This window comes from Bactrocera oleae, chromosome 4, assembly GCF_042242935.1.
Source record: "Bactrocera oleae isolate idBacOlea1 chromosome 4, idBacOlea1, whole genome shotgun sequence".
Classification (NCBI taxonomy): domain Eukaryota; kingdom Metazoa; phylum Arthropoda; class Insecta; order Diptera; family Tephritidae; genus Bactrocera; species Bactrocera oleae.
This window is the reverse complement of record NC_091538.1, coordinates 47,221,286-47,241,500: the sequence shown is the minus strand read 5'-3', so window position 1 is coordinate 47,241,500 and position 20,215 is coordinate 47,221,286. Positions and strand designations below refer to the sequence as shown.

Here is a 20,215-nt window from a genome sequence, read left to right as displayed (position 1 = left end):
AAGAAAAGTCATTCCGTAGATTGACTAAGTAGCCGTCTAATTTTTATCGAATTGTTGATATAAACAAATTTTATATACTTAAAACCTTTTTAAAAATTCGATTCCATTTTTCTTACTCCCAGAAAATATTGTCAAAGTTAGTCCTGTTTTGCGGGAATTAGACCGACTTAACTCTTTAAGTGGTTAGGGGTAGTCAGAGGCACGAAAAAATTAGAAATCTCTTATTGGATCAACTTGAAATTTTCAGAGAATATTTTCAAGATATTACACTTAACGAAAATGCAAAAAAAAATTGATTATTTGAAAATTCTGACTACCCCTAACCCCTTAAGTGAAATTGTGGATATTTTTCAAATACACACGCCAACTCTTTCCGAACTAACCTAAGCAAGCTGTGCCGCTTTTGCCAAACACCAAACTAGTTCGGAGTTTTCAAGACAATTACAAAAATCTTCATAATTTTCAAAATTGCTAGTCTTTAATACTCTAAATTTGTAATTTTACTATTTATTTGCAATCATCAATTGCAATTTAATAACATCATTATTACTAAATTGAAGATTATTTGATTCCTTGCTATTGGAATTGGACTGGTGTGCTCAATAATATAACAAAAATTTTTACTTAAAAGCAAACAACAAAGAAACACAAATAGACAATGAGCGAATTAACACGATTACGAGAATTTCTGAACGAATTAATACCTAGCGAAGATCAGTTTCTGCGTCTCTATCAAAACTTTTGCGCTCAAATACGCAAAGGCTTGGGCGTGAAGACTAACAAGGATGCAGACACAAAATGTTACCTTACATATGTGCAGGATTTTCCCCATGGCAATGAGACGGGTAAATATTTAGCACTCGATTTGGGTGGATCACGGTTTCGTGTGCTGCTTGTCACGCTGAAGGGCGATCGTGACGTCGAACTAGTGTCAAAGATTTATGATCTAACAGAGAAGGAATTGCTCGGTAGCGGTACGCAACTGTTTGATTACATCGCCAGGTGTCTGCATGAATTTGTTTGTGAGCAAAAAGTCGAAGGCGAACACATGGCGCTGGGCTTCACATTCTCATTTCCATGCGTGCAGACCGGCTTGAGTCGCGCTACACTGGTGCGTTGGACGAAAGGTTTCAATTGTTCGGATACAGTTGGTGAAGATGTGGGCGTCATGTTAAAGTCGGCAATCTCACGACGCACTGGACTTAAAATCGACATGGTTGCCATATTGAACGATACGACCGGTACACAAATGTCCTGCGCCCATCGCAATCCGGCATGTAATATCGGTTTGATTGTCGGCACAGGCTGCAATGCCTGCTATACGGAAAAGGTGGAAAATTGTGAACGTTTGGACTCCAAATATAAGGATCGACCTAAGATTATAATCAATGTGGAGTGGGGCGCTTTCGGCGAAAAGGGTGGTCTTGATCACTTACTAACCGATTACGATAGGATTGTGGATAAAAATTCGTTGAATGTGGGCTCACAGATCTATGAAAAAATGGTAGCAGGTGAGTTGAGTAATTAAATGATGGAAAGATGTATGAAGCATGCTTTGATTTCAGGCATGTACATGGGTGAACTGGTACGCCTGATTATGTTACGCGCCGTCAATGAGAATTTGATATTTGCACAATGCAAGCTGCGCAAACAAATCACGGACATCCTGACGAAAAAGCCAAATTGCATTGAAACGAAGGTACTCTCCGATTTAGCCAACGATAAAGGTGACGACTGGCCAATGGTAAAAGATATCTTCAAAGACATATTCCATTTGCACGACGCCGATCCTGATGACTGCATGAAATTCAAATATATTTGCGATGTCGTAGCGAAGCGTTCCGGTAACATGCTGGGCGTTACATTAAGCAGTTTGGTGAACAAAGTTGGTGAAAGCTTCTCTATCATCGGTGTGGACGGCACTGTTTATCGTTGTCATCCGAACTTCGATGGTTATATGCGCGAAACGTTGGATCGTTTTGTGGAAAAGGATCGCAAGTATGACATTATGCTCTCAGAGGACGGTTCGGGTCGCGGTGCTGCATTAGTAGCTGCTGTCGTTCATAGGGAGTACATTGAAAGAAAATCATTAAATGCCAGATTACATAATTAAACTCTGACAATCTTTGGACACACCACAAATCAGATGACAGTTAAAAAAAAAAATAGCACAAAATTATAAGGAATAAATACAGTGTGTGTAATGCATTGAAAAAAAAATGAAAAAGAGAACGTAGTAAAATAAATAGTAAAAAAACATCAAGAATAATTTGTTTATAAATTTTGCTTCAGACGCGGTCAAAATAATTAGGTTTTTTTGTTTTTGCTGGATACACAAATCTATAATCTAGTGTAGGTTTAAAGATGGATATATTTATAATTCGTTACCCTTCATACAAATATTTGAAAAATTTTTGTTAGAATAAACTGCCAAGGGTATCAAGGTGACAAAACAATACCTCGAACTCCAAATATAAGTATCACTATGAAATTAACTGAATCAGACTATAGATTCCAGTGTGATTTTATTTAACTTCAAATTATATATACCATATATTTATACTCGATCAGGGTATATTAAGTTTTCCACGAAGTTTGTAACAGTCGATTTAGCCATGCCCGTCTGTCGGTACATACACGATGATTTGAGATATCGATCTGCAATTTTGCACACGTCGTTTTCTACTTAGAAATATGCTAATTTGCCGGAAGGACTGGACCATTATTATACAGACTGACCGATTAAAATTAAGTACTTAGTAAGTCTTCTAGCTTCGGTGCAACCGAAGTTAACGTTTTATTTTGTAATTTTACTACCGATTACTCCAACCCTCTAACCCTCGTGGTTTTGAACAACATTAGAATCTACTCGTTATTTGAAGTAATCAGCTGTTAAGTGAGAACAGTTAGTTGACAGTTCTGCTGTCAATGGTGCAGTTGCCGTTTATTTCTATAGGATTGTTCTAAAAATGTTACGTCTCCGCAATACATTACACCGAATTGTGCAACAAAACTCCAGCAAAAAGTTCGAATATGTGAATGAGAAATGTATACACGAAACCAGCACTAGCGCTAGACATTGTAGTCAATCCTCGACAAAAGCCACTGCTAACAATTCGTTTGCCAGTGAAGATGCTGTTGATCAGCAACGACACACTGGGACAGGTGTTAAGATGGCACCAGATGTAGGAAAATTGCGCGCACGTTTGCCCTTAGTGAAGAATTTTTTCGTTGGCGTGGTTGATAATGAAATGCTTGGCTATCCAGAGGTCGTGCAACGTGAGGAAATGTCGCGAATTGAAAATGAAAAATTACCCCTTACAAATTTCTTCACCGATCAAGTGCATAATGCTATTATAGATCGCACTCGTCAAATACCGGTTGAAGTTGTAGATACAGTGCGACAGTTGGGTTTATATGGTCTAAATGTGCCGGCAGCTTTTGAAGGCAAAGGTCTGGGTTGGACCGCCAGTTTGATGCTCACAGAGCCAGAATCAAACTGTGCTAATGTAGCTCTTGGCCTGTTATCACATCGCATAATAATCGATCTGCTAAAGGAAGTGGGCAGCACCGAGCAACAGCAGCGATTTTTACCAAAATTAGTAAACGGTAAGAAAGTTGATCTTTAATCATTTGATAATATTTTGAAAATACGTGTATATCGCTTATTTAGGTTCACAAGTTGGTGTGGAAGCAATATTCGAGTATGACATGGCAGAACATGAACATTTTAATACCACCGCTGAATATATAGCGGAAACTAACGAATGGTTTTTGTCTGGTCAAAAGGCGTTTGCAGTAGTTGGTCCATTTGCTACAACCAATGCGACACCACTCTTCTTGGTGATCGCTCAAACGCGTCGTCCGAATGTTAAAGGAGATGCTGGCCGTAGTACCACAATTTTCTTAGTGGACAGTAACACAACAGGTGTTAAATTAGGAGAACAACATTTGACAATCGGTTGCAGGGGCTTAGAAATACGACGTGTGGAATTCGACCAAGTGCGTCTACCGGCCAGTTGCATCATCGGGGCAGCGAACGAAGGCAATGAAGTAGCAGAGGTATTGCTGCGCAGTAACCGACTGCGAATTGCCATGTTGGGACTAGGCATGGCCAAGCAGTTGATTAACAACTTGACTTCATACTGCATCGACAATCAACAGTGCAATGTGCCACTAAAGTAACTACAAATTATTATTTTTTATTTAATGCGCATGTTTACCTAATTCAGTTATTTTTATGTTTTTTTTTCGTTTTTATACTTTAAGGGATATGGAAATTTTGCAGATGCATTTGTCAAAGGCGTCTTGTGCCACATATGCTATTGAAAGTTTGATTTTTATGACGGCTGGCATACTAGATGAATTTGCGTCACCAGATGTGGCATTGGAAGTCGCAATTACCAAAGTAGGGTCAATGCAATTATAAAAGAGGAATTATATCAATTTTAGTTAACTATCTTACATATATGTCCTTTTAGTATTACAGCGTTACGCAATTATTTAAAATTGCGGGTAAAAGTATGGACATTATTGGTCCCAAATCTTTACTTTCCGGCCAAGAAACTGAGGTGATTTTCCGCGATTCTGCTCAACTGTACACACAAGGTGAATCGATGGACACGCTGCGCTTGTACATCGCACTGGCCGGCTTACAACATGCAGGCGTAAGTTGCGCAAATTATATTAACACCTATTATTTTTTTAAGGCACGTTTATTAATTATTTTTTATTTTGATTGAGCAGGGTATACTGCAAGACACAATACGCATGCAGCGCAATCCACTCTTCCACCCTGGTCACATATTGGGTAAATTTCTGCAAAGTTCGAACATTGAAAATCCAAAAACTAAAATGCGTTTAAATGAAAATGTGCACCCCTCTTTGGAACCGGCCGCACAAAGCGTTGAACAATCGGTGGCCCGCCTGCAGATGTGCGTTGAGTTGCTGCTAACACGCTATGGTACTGCTGTGGTGGAGAAGCATCACGATATGCAGCGTTTGGCCGAAATTGCCACAACAATCTATGCAATGTTTGCCAGTTTAGCGCGTGCCTCACGCTCCTATTGCATAGGCTTGCAGTTGGCCGACCATGAGTTGGTCTTGGCGTCGGCCGTGTGCACGCATGGTCGTGATAAAGTGTACAAACTATGCACAGAAATCTTCAATGGACAGTATGTAAATAACGATAGCAATTTGCAGCGGTTAGCTAAGCAAGTCATTAAGAGTAAAGGCTATTTCCCAGTACATCCGCTTACTTTTAATTTCTAAATAATAAGTATTTATATACATATGCAGTTCATGCGGCAGTTTGAAGATCACGTGACTGTTTTATGTGCATGTTAACTGTAAAATGTAGTTGGAAATATTTTGTTGAAGATTTGAATTAAAAGCGGACGTAAAATAAACTAAAAGTGTTTCATAAATGCTTGAGAAATAGATGTTTTTGTTTAATATTGTAGTATTCCTGTGTTAATCTTTTACATGGCGTTTGCATAGAGCATCATATATATATATATATATGTATATGTATACGTACTTATATATGTATATATAATATATTATATATATATCAGAAAAATATTCTAAATCTGCAAATACATTGTGGTACCTTTATTTCGTATATAATTATGTTAGGGTATTGGGAACTTTTGTTTAATCGACACATATCCTTATTTGTGTACCCAGAAATATTATCTGAGGCATGTTGTCACAAGAAACGCCAATTGTTGTTGCCCGCGACAAGCATTCATGTGAATGCGGCAGCAAATAACATATGTATTATATATTCATATGTATAAAATTGTAATAAAAAACTCAGTATGCTGTTATTATCACTTCAACTATGACAGAGAGCCACTTGCTTCACTTTTTTAATTATTTTTACCACGTTGGTGGAAATTCGTATTGGAAGGTGTTGAGTAGGTACTTTGGTCTGGTTCGCAACTGTTTTTAAAGTGGCTTTGATTCTTCTTTTAGTGATTACAGCAGAACACTTGCAAGATATTATTTGGTATTGAAACAGATGTATATCCATCTTCGCGTCTTAAAGTTCTTATATAATAGAATCATGCATTTAAAGGAATATCAGTTACTAACTGTGTAAATACTAAAAAACCTCCAGCATTTTATACAAGTCAGGAAGTTATATTGTTGAATGAAAAATGTGATTGAAAATAAATATAATATATTTTCCTTTTATCAGTAACTATCCGGTGTTGGAAAATAAAATTTAATTATTCGCCTGACTAACATGCTTTAAGAGCGATTATAATATGACTTTTTTTGACTGAAATTTTCTGGTGGTAAACAAAAATGTAAGGATTTATGAATTTGAATTTTTTACTCATTTTAAATCTAAAGACGTTATTTCGGAGCATTTTAAATAATATTGGCCATCGTTCTATCATAATATTTGAACATTCGTGTACAGGTGTCCGAGGGCTTAATCACAAATTCTTAATTTATATCATTTACACAATGACCGGCATATTTTGATTTATTCATAAGGCAGGAATACAGATATAACTATACTTTTTTATTTCCTATTCAATATAATTTTTTCAACTATCTTCTTTAAAATGCAATTAAGTTGCACTAATTGTACTAAATAAATACTATTATAAATAATTTGCTGAATATTTACTGGGTTAAGGGTTTAAATTCACTTGTGAATCTTTTAAAATTGATTTTATTTTGCATACATGTAAGTCCATATATGGAATGTATATATATATTCGCCGAAAAATTTTAATTGATCCGCAAGTAGTTTTGGAGATATGAGCATATTTGTAAGAATTTAAAAAATTAACATAAACAGCTCCAAAAACTTTAAACGCATTTTTTTCGAAACGCTGTTTTTGTTATTAATTTCGACTTTTTAAGCTATTCTAAATTGCACTTTTTTCACAAAAAACCGACTTAATTTTTGGGAAGCCGGCATTTTGTCAAAATACAAAATTTTGACTAATCTGTCGATTATTGATTGTCGATTGTAATAGATATTTTATTTTTTTGGGGTTTTGGATTTCGTTTATTTTTCCAGCGAAAAAATCTTTCACGCCGCCAGACACCTTTTTTCGAAGATACTCCTTTAGATCGGCTATGGAATCAAAGGAATCCAACATTTTTCAAAATAAATCGCCGATTATTAGAGTACATTAAAGCCTGAAAATGTACATTTATATAAATATTTATTAAAATTCACAAAAGACGCGTTTTTGCTATTATATTATTTCTCACTATTAAATATACTCTCATAAGCAAAACATTCAATTGTTTTTTAGTTTTTAACCACTCAAGTTTTTTTATATTTTTTTTTATTTTTGAATTGCTTCTCTACTCTTTAATACCACTGTTAACAAGGTTCTCTTCTAAGAGAGATTATATTAAAACAACATGTTTGATATAGAAGTTGCATGCATCATGTGGGTGCAGCTTGTTCTCCAAGCAAAACTTTAAAAACAAAGTGGTGCCGAACAAGTTGCATTAGAGAACACAAAAAGGAAAAGGTATAAAAATTGAAATATAGTAGATTTATAATTTGTAAAAACATAAAGTTATAATTAGTAATTTGTATTCACACTCAAAATTTTAATAATAAAAAAAACATAAAATCTTTCGAAATAACAGGAACAGTCGCGTCAACCAGGGAACTTAAAACAATTGTTTGACGTCAACGACGTCCACAAAGCGCAGTCGACGAAATGATTTGGTGCGAATTGTTGGTAATAGAAGAGTCGACGGTGACTTTAAATTATTATAAACAAAAACATAGCTAAAGGTAAATTAATAATAAATGCAAAAAATACGGCTGTGTTTTATATGTGTGTATTAGAAAATTATGCATATTTTAATTTTATTTCGGGGATATCAGTGTGCGAAATTTTGCAGTCCCGCCTGTTTGTGTGCATACATGCATAAAATTCGAGCGAAAAATAACAAAATACATTTACGCATACAATCTGCTATCAAAACTTAATAAAATAAATAATCGCTTACTTAAAAAGCAGTTAGCGCAAGGTGAGTAATTTAATTTCTTAAGTAAAAGCAACAATTAAATGCGTTTAATTATAATGAAATGCGTGGGAATCGCGAATCTAGGCGAAAATGTTAGTTACGCTTGATGTTGACTGCGCCGTCGACGATTCCGATACAAGTCGGTGAGTGTAGCATCGATAGAGAGTGCTGTCGGCGGCACAAATTGTGTATAAAGACAGACTGCGCGCTGCTGCTTTCACAAATACAATTCTATCCGCATGTTTACACACATGCATATTCGCTTCACAATAACAACAGCGCGTCAACTTCTAAGCCAAACAATAAGAATAAACAGCAAACAAAAAACCACGGCAACGCCAGCAACAACAATAACAAAAACAAGAGCAATCGCTGAACACAACAAAAACAAAACAACACCGGGTGCGCTGGTAAATCGTGTGTATCCATAAACTACGACGAAGCTGACGACGAACCGAGAAAAATGCGCACGGCAGTGGTGTTACCAGATACCGTATGTATACATATGTACATATGTGTAGTTGTGGTTAGTTAAGTATCTAACAGACGGAAATTTTCATCGAAGCATTAAGTAGATTGATCTTTCTTGGTATTAGCTTGTGTTGATAGGAAAGATAAAAAAGCATAAATTATAATTATTTAAATCGGGTCGACTAGGTCAAGGTGAAATGAAGCCAAAATTTGCATCCGCTATGAGTGGATATTCATGCAAAGTATGTATGTATATAATAATTATAACATATGTATGTAAATCTTGTATATTGCTAAAATGCAATACATTTTACAGCGTGGCGAACGAATCGTGCAACAAATGCTAGCTTTTTTTCTGTGTGAGAAATCGACTTATTTTTTTTTTTTATTTGGCAGGTTATTATATAAAATTTTTAAAAATGAATGCTTCGGATACCGGAAGGTGGGTTTGGATGCAGCCGCATGCTTTGTCCGTCATATCTGTCCAAAGGGAATTCAGGAGGGATTTTGGCAGCACACCCCGATTAGATGGACCATTATGAGGGTGGTAAACATGTTTTCCGAATCTAAAAGTATAGCAAGAAGACCGTCCCATCGAGATCCCTATGTTCGTGTTCAAGAAATAATATGGGCTGTTGTATTGTCAATACAGGCAAATCCAATAGTTTCGACTCGCAACTTATCGGCGCAACTTGGAATTAGCAGACGGTCATTACAACGGATAATTCATGATAACTTAAATCTGTTTCCTTACAATGTTCAAATTACAAGCCGGATAAACCCTCTAGATTTGCCTATTCGCCTGGAATTTTGCCAAAAAATTGAAATGACCGAAAAAGACAATAAATTGCCTGTTTATGTCTGATGATGCACATTTTGATCTAATGGGAAATGTAAACAAGCAACATTGCCTTATATGGAGTGAAACAAGTTCAGGAATAATTCACGAGACGGAATTTCACCTAGAACGAGTTATGTGTGATGCGCAGTTTCATCAAGGTGTAAAGATGTTTAGTGAGTTCCAGCAATACAAACATAGTCAGACCGGCTATTGCGGAACTCCAACGAAAATGTGAAAACAAATTAATATCAAGAAACTTAACTTTCCGCTGGCCCCCAAGATCACCTGACCTGACTGCACCAGACTTTTTTTTTTATGGGGTTATGTCAAGCAAAAGGTGTAAAAAGCAAACCCCAGAAATCTGACTGAATTGAATCAATTCATTAAATCGATAATTGTGGCCATCCCGATATCAACCCTTCAGGCCCCAATGAATAAATTTTTGTTTAGGTGTCGCATATACGTGGTTGAGGTCATTTAGGTTCCATAATTTTTAAAAATTATTAATTATGTAAAATAAAATAAAATTTGCTATACAATAAAAAAATAAATAAATAATTGTAATTTTTGATTTTTTTAATGTATGATTTTTTTTAATCAATACATTACAATTATTTATTTATTTTTTTTATTGTATAGCAAATTTTTGCATTACGGTTTGTTTTGTAGCACGATTCGTACACCTTAATACATACATACATATATACATACATAATAACTATACATATGTACATTATAAAAATTTCCACTTCACATAGTTTCGTAAAATATAATGCCGTAAAGAGTACATACATATACATACCTACATATTTTTCGACGAAAGTCGGCTGTATGGAAGGGACAGGGATATATATTCGACCAATTACTGTCTACCCGACATCATTAGTCAATAACATTGTGGAATATTTTCCGACTATCTAGGATAATACATATGTATGTACAATCCAATTAAATATCAATCGGTTCAAAATTTATACTGTACAGGTTTTCGTTCGAATTGATGAAAATACCATATATACATACTTATCGACTATTAAATTCTATTTCCATTACTAAAAATCTTTTTGAAATGAAATATTATTTATCGAAATGCGACATATTCGTAGAACTCAATGGTTGATACACAATTATATTTCCAGTAAATGATTCTACCTCCCTTATTTCCATAAAAATTCCTGCAAAGTTTCTTAGTCTCACCGCTACGATGACCATTGGACAATGTCCGGAACCTCTCCAAATCGACCATGTCTTTTAATGGATCTCTTACCATCCACTCTATTTAAGAAGGAGGTTGCTGGATTATATTGAGACAGTTGTCCACTATTAAATCGCATCAGGACAGCGGAACTCATTCCCAGTCTGATGATAGAATGATAGTGTCCTTCCTTGTAAGCTCATCAGCTTTACAGTTCCAAACGATTTCTTCATTGCCAGATAACTATACATGATCTGTATACTACTCTTATTATTTGGCAACTCTGAAAAATGAACGACAACAATCCATAGTTTTCCTTACAGCCCATAGACCCTATCTTAAATCTTTTTCTTTAGGGTGGTCTCTATACTGTACATATCGGTGTATATGTCAGATATCTCAGTAATGTTGACTGAGGATGTTACTATAAAATGAATGAAAGGGAAAGATTTTCAAACAATAAGAAAAAACGTTATATTCGGCTGCACTGAAGCTATAATCTACTTCACAAGTACATTTTTTATAACAACTATTGTATGAATGTACATACATAGCTATATGCTATAGTGGTCCAATGTGAACAATAAATTCGAATATTGTAACATTGTCTTGGACAATAATCTGTGCCAATTTTCCTGAAGATATTTTATCAAATAGAAAAGTTTTTCACACGCGGACTACATTTGGATCCTTCAGTTTGCATGGCAACTATATCCTATAGTGGTTCCGATAAATAAGTAGCTTCTTGGGGAGAAAAGGACGTATAAAAATTGTTAGATCGTTATCTCAAAAACTGAAAGACTAGTTCGGGACTTAGCTCACCCAGGGTTATAGCCTGTAATATGGATCTACTAGCCACAATCTATCGAATATTGATTTATGTTGTTCGTCCCATTGATTTTAATTAAGATATCGTAATGAAATCAGATCGGTATATCATCTACATATAATTTTTTGTGTACATACATACTATACATTTATGTATGTATGTTGTAAGGTTATATATAGTCAACACAGTCAAGACATCGCCACAAGTACATTGCCCTCTGCAATTGTATAAGTTGAAGAGAAAAAAGCGCCACACAAGTTTAGTAATGCAAAAAATCGCAATACACATACATATTGTACATATGTACATACGTACACATTTACGCATGAGCCTATTCAGTTAGCTGTGTCCACTTTAATCCCATATAATTGCCACCTACAACAACTTTGAACTGACGAGCTGCCTAATGGACATGACGCCGCATAATATAATATGTACACATATGCATGTGTGTACAAATGTAAGATACATACATATCTAGATTTCTAGGCTTTCTACTTGTAGCCGGGCATAGATACTCTTACGAATGACCAGCAATTGCCGAGATCTTGTACACTATATTACTGTTATGTCTCTTGTTATTGCTATTGTTGCTGTCATTCCACTATGCTAATGAAAACGCAAAACATTACTTTATTATAAGCAGATATTCCGAAAAATTCTGTTTTTACGATGGGTATCTGTGTCCATATGTATGTATATATATTTTTGTATATACATAAAATGTGTATATATGACATATGTATGTATGTACATATGCATATCTTTGCCACGTTGACCGAGATGTCTGCTGTTTGCGGCCGCTTAACGCGAGCAGAAAATAAATGGCACCGCTCGATTGCTCGTGAAATTTTACCCTAAATTATGGGGTAATAGCAGCGAATCGAACGCAATGCGTCGTCAAAAGTGTACAAAGAAACTCAGAAATTACTTATGTACATACTCTCCCATACAGACATACATACACACAAATCAAGTACGAGCAGTGCGATGAAGGCAATGACAACGCCTATTGTATATACACAAATAACCGCAATAAAAAGTTAGGCAACAGAAGCAAGAGCAGTGTCAGTCGGCTGAATAAAGCGACATGTCTAGAATGATAATAACTTAAGCTTCAATTCTTCATACCTATGCATACGAGGGTGGCTCGAGAATAACGTTTATTGGAGTTAAAAAACGATTTTTTATTACATAAGACTATACCTCCATTGCTCGTCGTGATGCATACGTCTTCTCAGAAAGTGAAAGTTTTGTACCGGACGGATCATTTACCTATTTTGCTTATATAATATTACTGGAAACACGGAATAGGTGTTATACTTGTAAGTAGATAATAAGCGATTTATATACGAGTTTTTTTACCACTCTCTTCTCTATGTTGAAATGGATATTTTGATCGCAAGGTTTAATAATGGAGTTAATAGTTCTTAACTAGAGTAAATCCGGCAGTTGTAATTTAACGGTATTGTTCGATTTAGTGGTGTGCCAGGAAGGATTGATGTTTTGTCAGCAGTTTTATAACGTGTCATGATCATACTTAGCTGTTGAGCAAGGCTTTTGCAAGATTGAATCAGGATAAAAAGACTTTATGGTAGAAACCGCATATCATTAATTATATAGTCATTATAAAAGTTTCAAAGCGGCAGATATCTCACCGAAAGAAATTACATACTCTCCCCATAAGGGTTCGACTTTATTTCTTCTGCTTTATGATAATCACCGACATTCAAACGGATTGTTTATTAAGTCCAAGAGTTTTCCAAGTTGAAATGAATTAGAAACATCAATTTTTGTCAAGTTCTTTTTAACTCACCTTCATCAAGATCCTAAATTCTACCAATAAAAAGTAACGCTTTATAATTATTTGACACGTGCCATTTGCACGGGTTCACAAATTGACAGAATTGTTTAAAGTTTCGGGATAATAATTGCCCTAATTGTTTATTTAGTGACAGAAAATATCTTCTTCGTTCACCACCTGGTGTTGCCAAAATATTGGATATACATATATCATACGGCGAAGAAAAGAGTCTGTCCGAAACCTTGTCTAGTATCAAAGAATTTCGAAATTTTAGTATTTAAGTATAAGTGCCCCTCGAGTTAACGCAATAAAACCTACTGGACCAAATTTCCATCTGTAAATCATTCCATTTCATTTCTAAAGCGGATGGTTACTGGTGACGAAAAGTGGACCACTTACGACAACGTCAAGCGAACACGATCAGGAACGAAAGGTATTTTGTACATTTTAGCAATCAACTAGCATGCTAAGTTCTTCTCAGACTTTTTTTTTAAATAAATTAAAGTCTCGTTATTCTCATATGCTTTATGCCAAGTGTTGAACCATATTTAACATAACCAATTTCAGAACTGAACGAACTCAAACTCCGTCATCTAATATATGGAATTATCAAGCGTCCCTCGTACATATGTATGCATGTTCTTGTTATGCTGCCATTGCTATCTTCTTGACCTGTAATTTTTCCAACTGTTTCAGTAATTTACAATACAAATATTATACACAGTTTAGGCGAAAATAAAACAAACACAACAAAAACAATAAAACAAAAATAATTTGAAATGATGAGGTACAGTGATGCGCGTCCCCACCAACGGGCAGCGTAATATTTTGGCGGTGTTGTTGCTCAGAAAGAGTTTACGAGCATAAAAATTGTAATAAACTGTATTAAAACGTAGTGGGAGAAAGCAATAAATGAAAAACTATATAATAACTCGAAAATGCTAGTATTCATAGGCTCACAAATATTATATATATTTATGTGTGTGTGTGTGTTTAAAGAGTTTGCTGACTGTTTGATTGGCTGACTGATTACCACATTTTGTTCTATTTCGGGTCGCATCAGTTCGTTAAACGGTGGAAATTATACAAATTATGTACAGATACACAGATTATATGTAGATACACACATACATACACACATACGAGTAACAAACAGTTTATACAATATTTATTATTATCATAATTAATTGATTTGGGAATATAAATAAAGACCACAGAGTCGGGTGAATGGTCTATCCACTGAAGCAAAATGTCGCATTTGTTTTGGTGACCACTTAGCATGTGAATATACATACTACATGCATACATACATACAATTTACCTTTTCATTTTCGAAAGGGGTAATACAGTGGAAGTCTCTTATGTAACCGTATTGTTCGAATGGCTAATGATTTTTAACAAATCTAATAAAGTAAAAAGCTACGATATTAGCAGCTACATAATATTTCGTCTGAAGGAAGCTGCGAGCTTTCAATATTTCTCGTTCTAGATCGATCGTTGGTGAAGAGCAAGTTGGTAAGGAGTTTCATCCTTTAGCAGAGAAATATAAGAATCGCCTTTTCGTTCGCCTCATATTTGGATCCACATAATCGGAAAGGGTACAGATTTTTTTTCGACGGTATTCCATAATACCCTTCACAGGTGCATTAATATATCCTGTTTAGGATATAAAAAAGATGAACAATGACGAATTTTAATACAAATCTTTATAATCACCTTCAAAATAGGCTCCTTTGATATACACTTGTTATGAGTTTCGGCTGGGATGAGCTATGGTGCCTTCAGCGAATATAAATTTTTTCGGTTTCGGCTCATTTTTGGAGCGTCATTCGCTAAATTGTTAGAGACCTCTCGACACCAGTAATGATGTGTTTAAGGAATGTAGGGTTATCTCTTTTGCGACCTCTATACGATTTGTTAAACTTTTCCGATGTTATTAACAAACTTCACACTAAGAGAAAAAGGTTGTATCGATCTAGGAAATAAATGAACCAGTCCGAGTCAAATTTGATTAAATATATTTACTGCGTGAAAATATTAGTTAGCATGGAATTAAGAAAGGCGCTATCAGAGATTAACATCGATTCGTAGATTATAGTTTTTGTCCCATCTTACTAGTTTTTTGGAAACTTACACAAAAATTACGATATCATAAAAAAATTAGTTATGGTTCCTAGTTCGAAGTAAAAGAAAAAAATATAAAAAGTCCAAAGCTTTATGGATATTTCTGCCCAGTGGGAGTTGTTTAGTTCAAAACTCCCCGAATATACCTTATCAAAAAAAAGCATTGAGTTAAGAATCTAAACAATGCATTAAAGGAGAGTATATTATTTGATTTCTTGCCTAGTTCAACTTCTATATATAGTGTTTTTTCAACAACAGGGTCTCATCCTTGATTGTACCCTGAACAGGGTATATTAAAAGTGTCAAAAAGTTTGTGACATTAGTCTGTCTGTCTGTATATAAGAGAATTAGTGCCTCACTTTTTGAGATATCGACCTGAAATTTTGTACAAGTAATATTTTCCAAAAGAAACTGTTTATCGGAACCGCCGATATCGGACCCCTATAGCATACATATAGCTGCCATATATTTGGTTGATCAAAATCAAGTTCTTGTAAGGGTTATTTTGTACTTGTGAAGGTTATTATAGTTTGGTGCAGCCAAAGTTAACTTTTTTCTTGTTCTAAAATAAGATTGAGATATACACCAGATTAGCAAAACGTGCATTTCAGCGAAATTGCTTGCGGAAAAGTTATGTTTGTTAATTACAAAACTAACACCTCATATGGCTTTAGCCGCTAAACAATGAATGGAAATGGCAATTACAAACAAACCATTAAAAAACAAAGCGGCAAAACAATGGCAGGCACATTCAAGCATTCCTTAAAAATAAATTCAACGATTCGTTTTTATTCGGCCAAGTTAGTGAGCTCGGCGCTTTTCAACGAGAAAATACGCGACGCACACTCACCTCGGCTTGAATCGATTTGTGTTGCCATTTTGAATGAGTTGATAGCGTTGCGCGGTGCGGATTTGAGCTGCAACGAGCTGAGCTGTGCTGAGCTGGCCTGCGACACCAGCATTGCTGCCGCCTGCCACCGACGACGCGCGCGTAGTTGTCGCCAATGCTGTTGCCCTTGTTACCACACCACGCCAGCAAAGTAGACCGACAATGGCGATTTTGCCGATGACTATTCCGATGCCGATTCTCACGCAACGAAGTGGTGCTTCAAACAACTCGCGCCAGAGACACTGATACCGTCAGTTACAGCAGCAGTGCCACCGACACTGCTGCCCATAGCAGCAATGTCACCGCCGTTAACAGCGTTGTGGACGCCGACGTCGACATTCACGAGGTTGCCGCTGACTAGTTCCTTTCACCTCTATACGGTTGGGCACCGCAATGGTTTTTAGAGCGACCTTTTTTGTACTTTTTTTTTATATTCTAATACAACAACAGCGGACGTAGTAATAACCACAATAGCAGCAACAATGACAACACTTACATACAAACATACATCCATACTAACATGCTTACATATTTATGTGTATATGTATGTGTGCGTGTATGTAGATGCGTTGTTATGTATAATAAAATGTACGCTAAATGGTTGGAGCATTGCTGCCAAGCACGATGTATGCGAATTTTTATGATTGTTGCTGTTGTTGCATAGTGCTTACCTTTCGCTTTGAATTGAGCGCCACGGTGGGTTCGCCTGCTTGTATATCGCTAAGTTATTTGTTGTTTTCCTCGGCGACCGAGTGTAGGTGTCTTTCGGCGCACCGGCAAGGTGTGCAAGGTAAGGTGGGGTTGGGTTGCGTTGGCCGCAGCGCTGGCATGTGTCTACAATGATACGGTTCGCTAATCTTCTTCTCCATTTCGTTGTTGAGCCATAACGCTGACTTCGCTTTGCTGCTGTTGCTGTTGTTGCATCTTTCCTCCTGCCCACCGACCCATTGCTCGCTCGCTTTTCTTTCCGCTTTGACGGAAGTTTTATTCTTTCGCCTTAAATTTATTTCTTTTCAACTTCTGTTGCTTATTTATTGGTGCTCCATTGCTTCTCTTTTTCTGCATGTCTTTTCAGCTTGGAATTGCTCGGTATACTGTTGGCCTTACATACCAACAAAAGTCTGTACATATTGTGCACATGTAGGTGAATGTGTGTGTGTCCATATGTTCAACAATGTATAAGTGCATATGTATGTGCCGATGTAACATTCATATACAAGTATGATTCATAAAGAGCGCTAAGGCAGGAAATGTATGTACACACAGTTTGGTTGAGCTAATAGGAAAATACCTTAAAGACAGTTTAATCAAAAAGGCAAAGGTGGCGCGCTCTACACAGTGAGACACCAAGTCATTCAAGTCAATAAAGGTATGATCAAACTTAAACGAACCTTTATGTATTGCACAGTTTTTTTTTTTTTAAACTAACTAGAAACCGCTTTGATATTGCCACTAAGAGCACTAATATATTCATTTCCGGGCTTTCGAAAGGCGGTTGTCCATTCAAACGATGCTCAATGAAATCCTTGCAGTATCGTTTACTGACCTTTTATTTTTATCGGTGACCGCCAATCGACAGAATGGTTTATCGGATTATTACCCGATGAATTTTGAAAAAGACATCGGTTTGCGATGAAATTGCAGTTAAATCATCTGATCACATTTAACAACATTTTTAACATTTTTAAGTGAGACCCTGTACATATGTGGTAGGGATGTATCTCTTTTGGCCCTCCACTCTTTTTGAAAACTAGTTGAACTTTTAACTGCGGGTGGTTTGGGAATTATTAATGAAATTTCGCAAATGAATTTATTTCGGTTCAGTCAAGAAGACTGAAGCTTTGAACTAATGCCAATCCATTAATGTTCAATAAGGGGGTTTTCGTAAAGAAAAGATATTTTTTCCCACTTTTCCTTTTTCTAAGAGACTGGAAGTATGACTTGGTTTTAATTATTTATACAAATTTCGATTCTCATTCGTTATCAAGGTAGGTATAAAAGGTTTCAAAGTATTATTAAATATCTTTCATTTTGATTTATGGAGGCAATCATACTTCAGACATAATCTAAACATCATCAATTCAGTGACGTTAGGAGAACGGTGGTCCTACATTTTTGTTGCTGTATTGAAACATTCTGGAAATATTTAGCAAAATTTCGCTAGCTTGTTAAAAATAGAGCCATAATTATAACTACCTTTATAGCATGAGAAGGATTCAATTATAAGAGCTCTCTGACGCCGTATTGAATTGGGCTGACTAAATGGACCCAAACTCTTTCTAGCGGTAGATGACGAATTTGTGGAACTACTATGTCGGAATATCAGAGGACCAGAGAAGATCAAATAATATACATTTATAAGAAATCCATTATTTTTGCATTAAATTGAGGGTTTTGTTTAGCATAGTTAGAATTATCCTATTTAGGTCAGATATGCACCGTTTTGTTCGATAACTTGTAGCCATTTTGATGGTGGTTTTATAAAGCCACTCTCATAAAAGGCCTGGCCCCTATTGGCAAAAAACTGGGACAGTCAACACACTGAGACACTGGGTTTACAAGTTTCTTTTTAGGCGAATTTAACACCAGCAAAATCATTTACCATTGGCAAGAACAAGCAGATCACTTGATGCCAGGGCCAAACTATAAGGTAGATACATAAGAACATCCCAAGCAAGCTTCCGGAGCTTCTGTCGAGTCACAAATAACGTGTGTTGTCTGGTATTGCCCTGATGGTACACAACTTCTCTCTAATTGGCTGAAGCTGGTCACTTTTGGGCGATTGCTTACTTCAGATGGTCCTACTTGTCTGCAATAGAGGTCCGAATTACCCCTATTGTATATATACAATAGATTCAAATGCAACCACTGCAACATACGCTTCGGAACGCTTTCCCATCTATAACATATTCAAAACTTAAACCTCGTCAGTTTTTAACTACGATGCTTCGTTGTGTGCCGACAGAGAGAAGAGCTCGTCCCAACAACTTGCAAAGGTGTGAGCGCCAATTACTTACTATGTATTTTTTTACATTAATGCAGTATATCTAGAGCACTTTGCAGCGGTAAGAATAAGAAATATGTATTAAGATCACAAAAACGAGTAGAAACCTTTCACGTCAATCGATAATCCAATGCCGTAGGGGATTGTCTCCTTCTGTGCTGCGCTTTATCCACTTGTTGTTGGTGTATTTGTATTGTAATGTCAAAAGTATAAAATTGGCCGCAACGAATGTCAGCCCATTAAAGACACTACAGAAAAGGCCGCCAACAAGACGGACTGCTGCACTGAATTGCAATGCTGGCATTAACCGGATATGGTGTGGCCAATGGTTAAGCCTTCAACATATTCAGCCTTTAGTTGGCTTTAATTGTGCGCCAGCAGAACATTCACATTGCGGTTACTCGCCTTCATTAATGCAGTATGTTAAAGTAGTAACTGTAATAACTTTTTTTCCTCTGCTCTCAATCAGTGTGTAATATGCAGTGGTTACCCTGTAGGGATAATATCAATTACATTAAGCTGAGTTCGAGGGCTAAGTTCGGTGGGAGAATATTTACTTGTTTAGAATGTTATACAGTTATTGCCTAAATATTTCTTTCTATCTTCTCTTATTCCGCGAGAGATGTGAGAATTATATTCAAAATGCGGTGACCAATCAAATTAGCGGTTAGAAATACCTTTATCAATACTTGTAAAAATCTTAAAATAAACTAAATTGGCAAAATTTCAGGGATCTATGAATACTTAAATTGTTTAGGTTCTAAACTTCTTATTCGAAATATGTTTGTTTGATTGTATTTGTATATTATTAGTATGCTTTAAACAACCGAAGTACTATGTCCAACCTCCCATGTTTGCCTAATGAATAAAGACAAACTAATTTTCCAAAATCGGCATTAGAAATTCTACGGGATTTAAGTATGCCTGGGCATCAGCTTTCGCGAATACTCTCTGCGATATAGTATGGAAGAGCGAAGGTAATATCATCTCAAAAACTGAAGGCCAGAGATGAAGAGACACCCCTGGCTCTCCTTCCAAG

The 20,215-nt window shown here is 36.1% G+C and overlaps 3 protein-coding genes and 1 long non-coding RNA gene across 4 annotated transcripts in view; all 4 read left to right on the top strand.

Moving 5' to 3' along the window:
• Positions 1-288: 288 nt before the first annotated feature.
• On the top strand, positions 289-2,269 carry LOC106616203 (hexokinase type 2). The gene is made up of 2 exons (XM_014232755.3): positions 289-1,511; positions 1,566-2,269. The coding sequence occupies exons 1-2, from the start codon at positions 659-661 to the stop codon at positions 2,111-2,113; spliced, it is 1,401 nt and encodes a 466-aa protein (XP_014088230.1). The 5' UTR covers positions 289-658; the 3' UTR covers positions 2,114-2,269.
• Positions 2,270-2,911: 642 nt separating this feature from the next.
• On the top strand, positions 2,912-5,437 carry Egm (acyl-CoA dehydrogenase family member enigma). The gene is made up of 5 exons (XM_014232754.3): positions 2,912-3,609; positions 3,674-4,181; positions 4,270-4,408; positions 4,482-4,667; positions 4,747-5,437. The coding sequence occupies exons 1-5, from the start codon at positions 2,970-2,972 to the stop codon at positions 5,269-5,271; spliced, it is 1,998 nt and encodes a 665-aa protein (XP_014088229.2). The 5' UTR covers positions 2,912-2,969; the 3' UTR covers positions 5,272-5,437.
• A 395-nt stretch (positions 5,438-5,832) lies between these two features.
• Positions 5,833-6,274, top strand: LOC118680896 (uncharacterized). Its single transcript, XR_011395909.1, has 2 exons — positions 5,833-5,921; positions 5,980-6,274. It is a non-coding gene; the product is annotated as an uncharacterized lncRNA (long non-coding RNA).
• A 1,609-nt stretch (positions 6,275-7,883) lies between these two features.
• The window catches only part of tou (bromodomain adjacent to zinc finger domain 2B toutatis), a 157,040-nt gene continuing 144,708 nt past the window's right edge, over positions 7,884-20,215 (top strand). The window contains exon 1 of the mRNA XM_036362810.2: positions 7,884-8,022. The gene's annotated coding sequence lies outside the window, so the exon portion shown is untranslated. The remainder of the gene's footprint in view (positions 8,023-20,215) is intronic.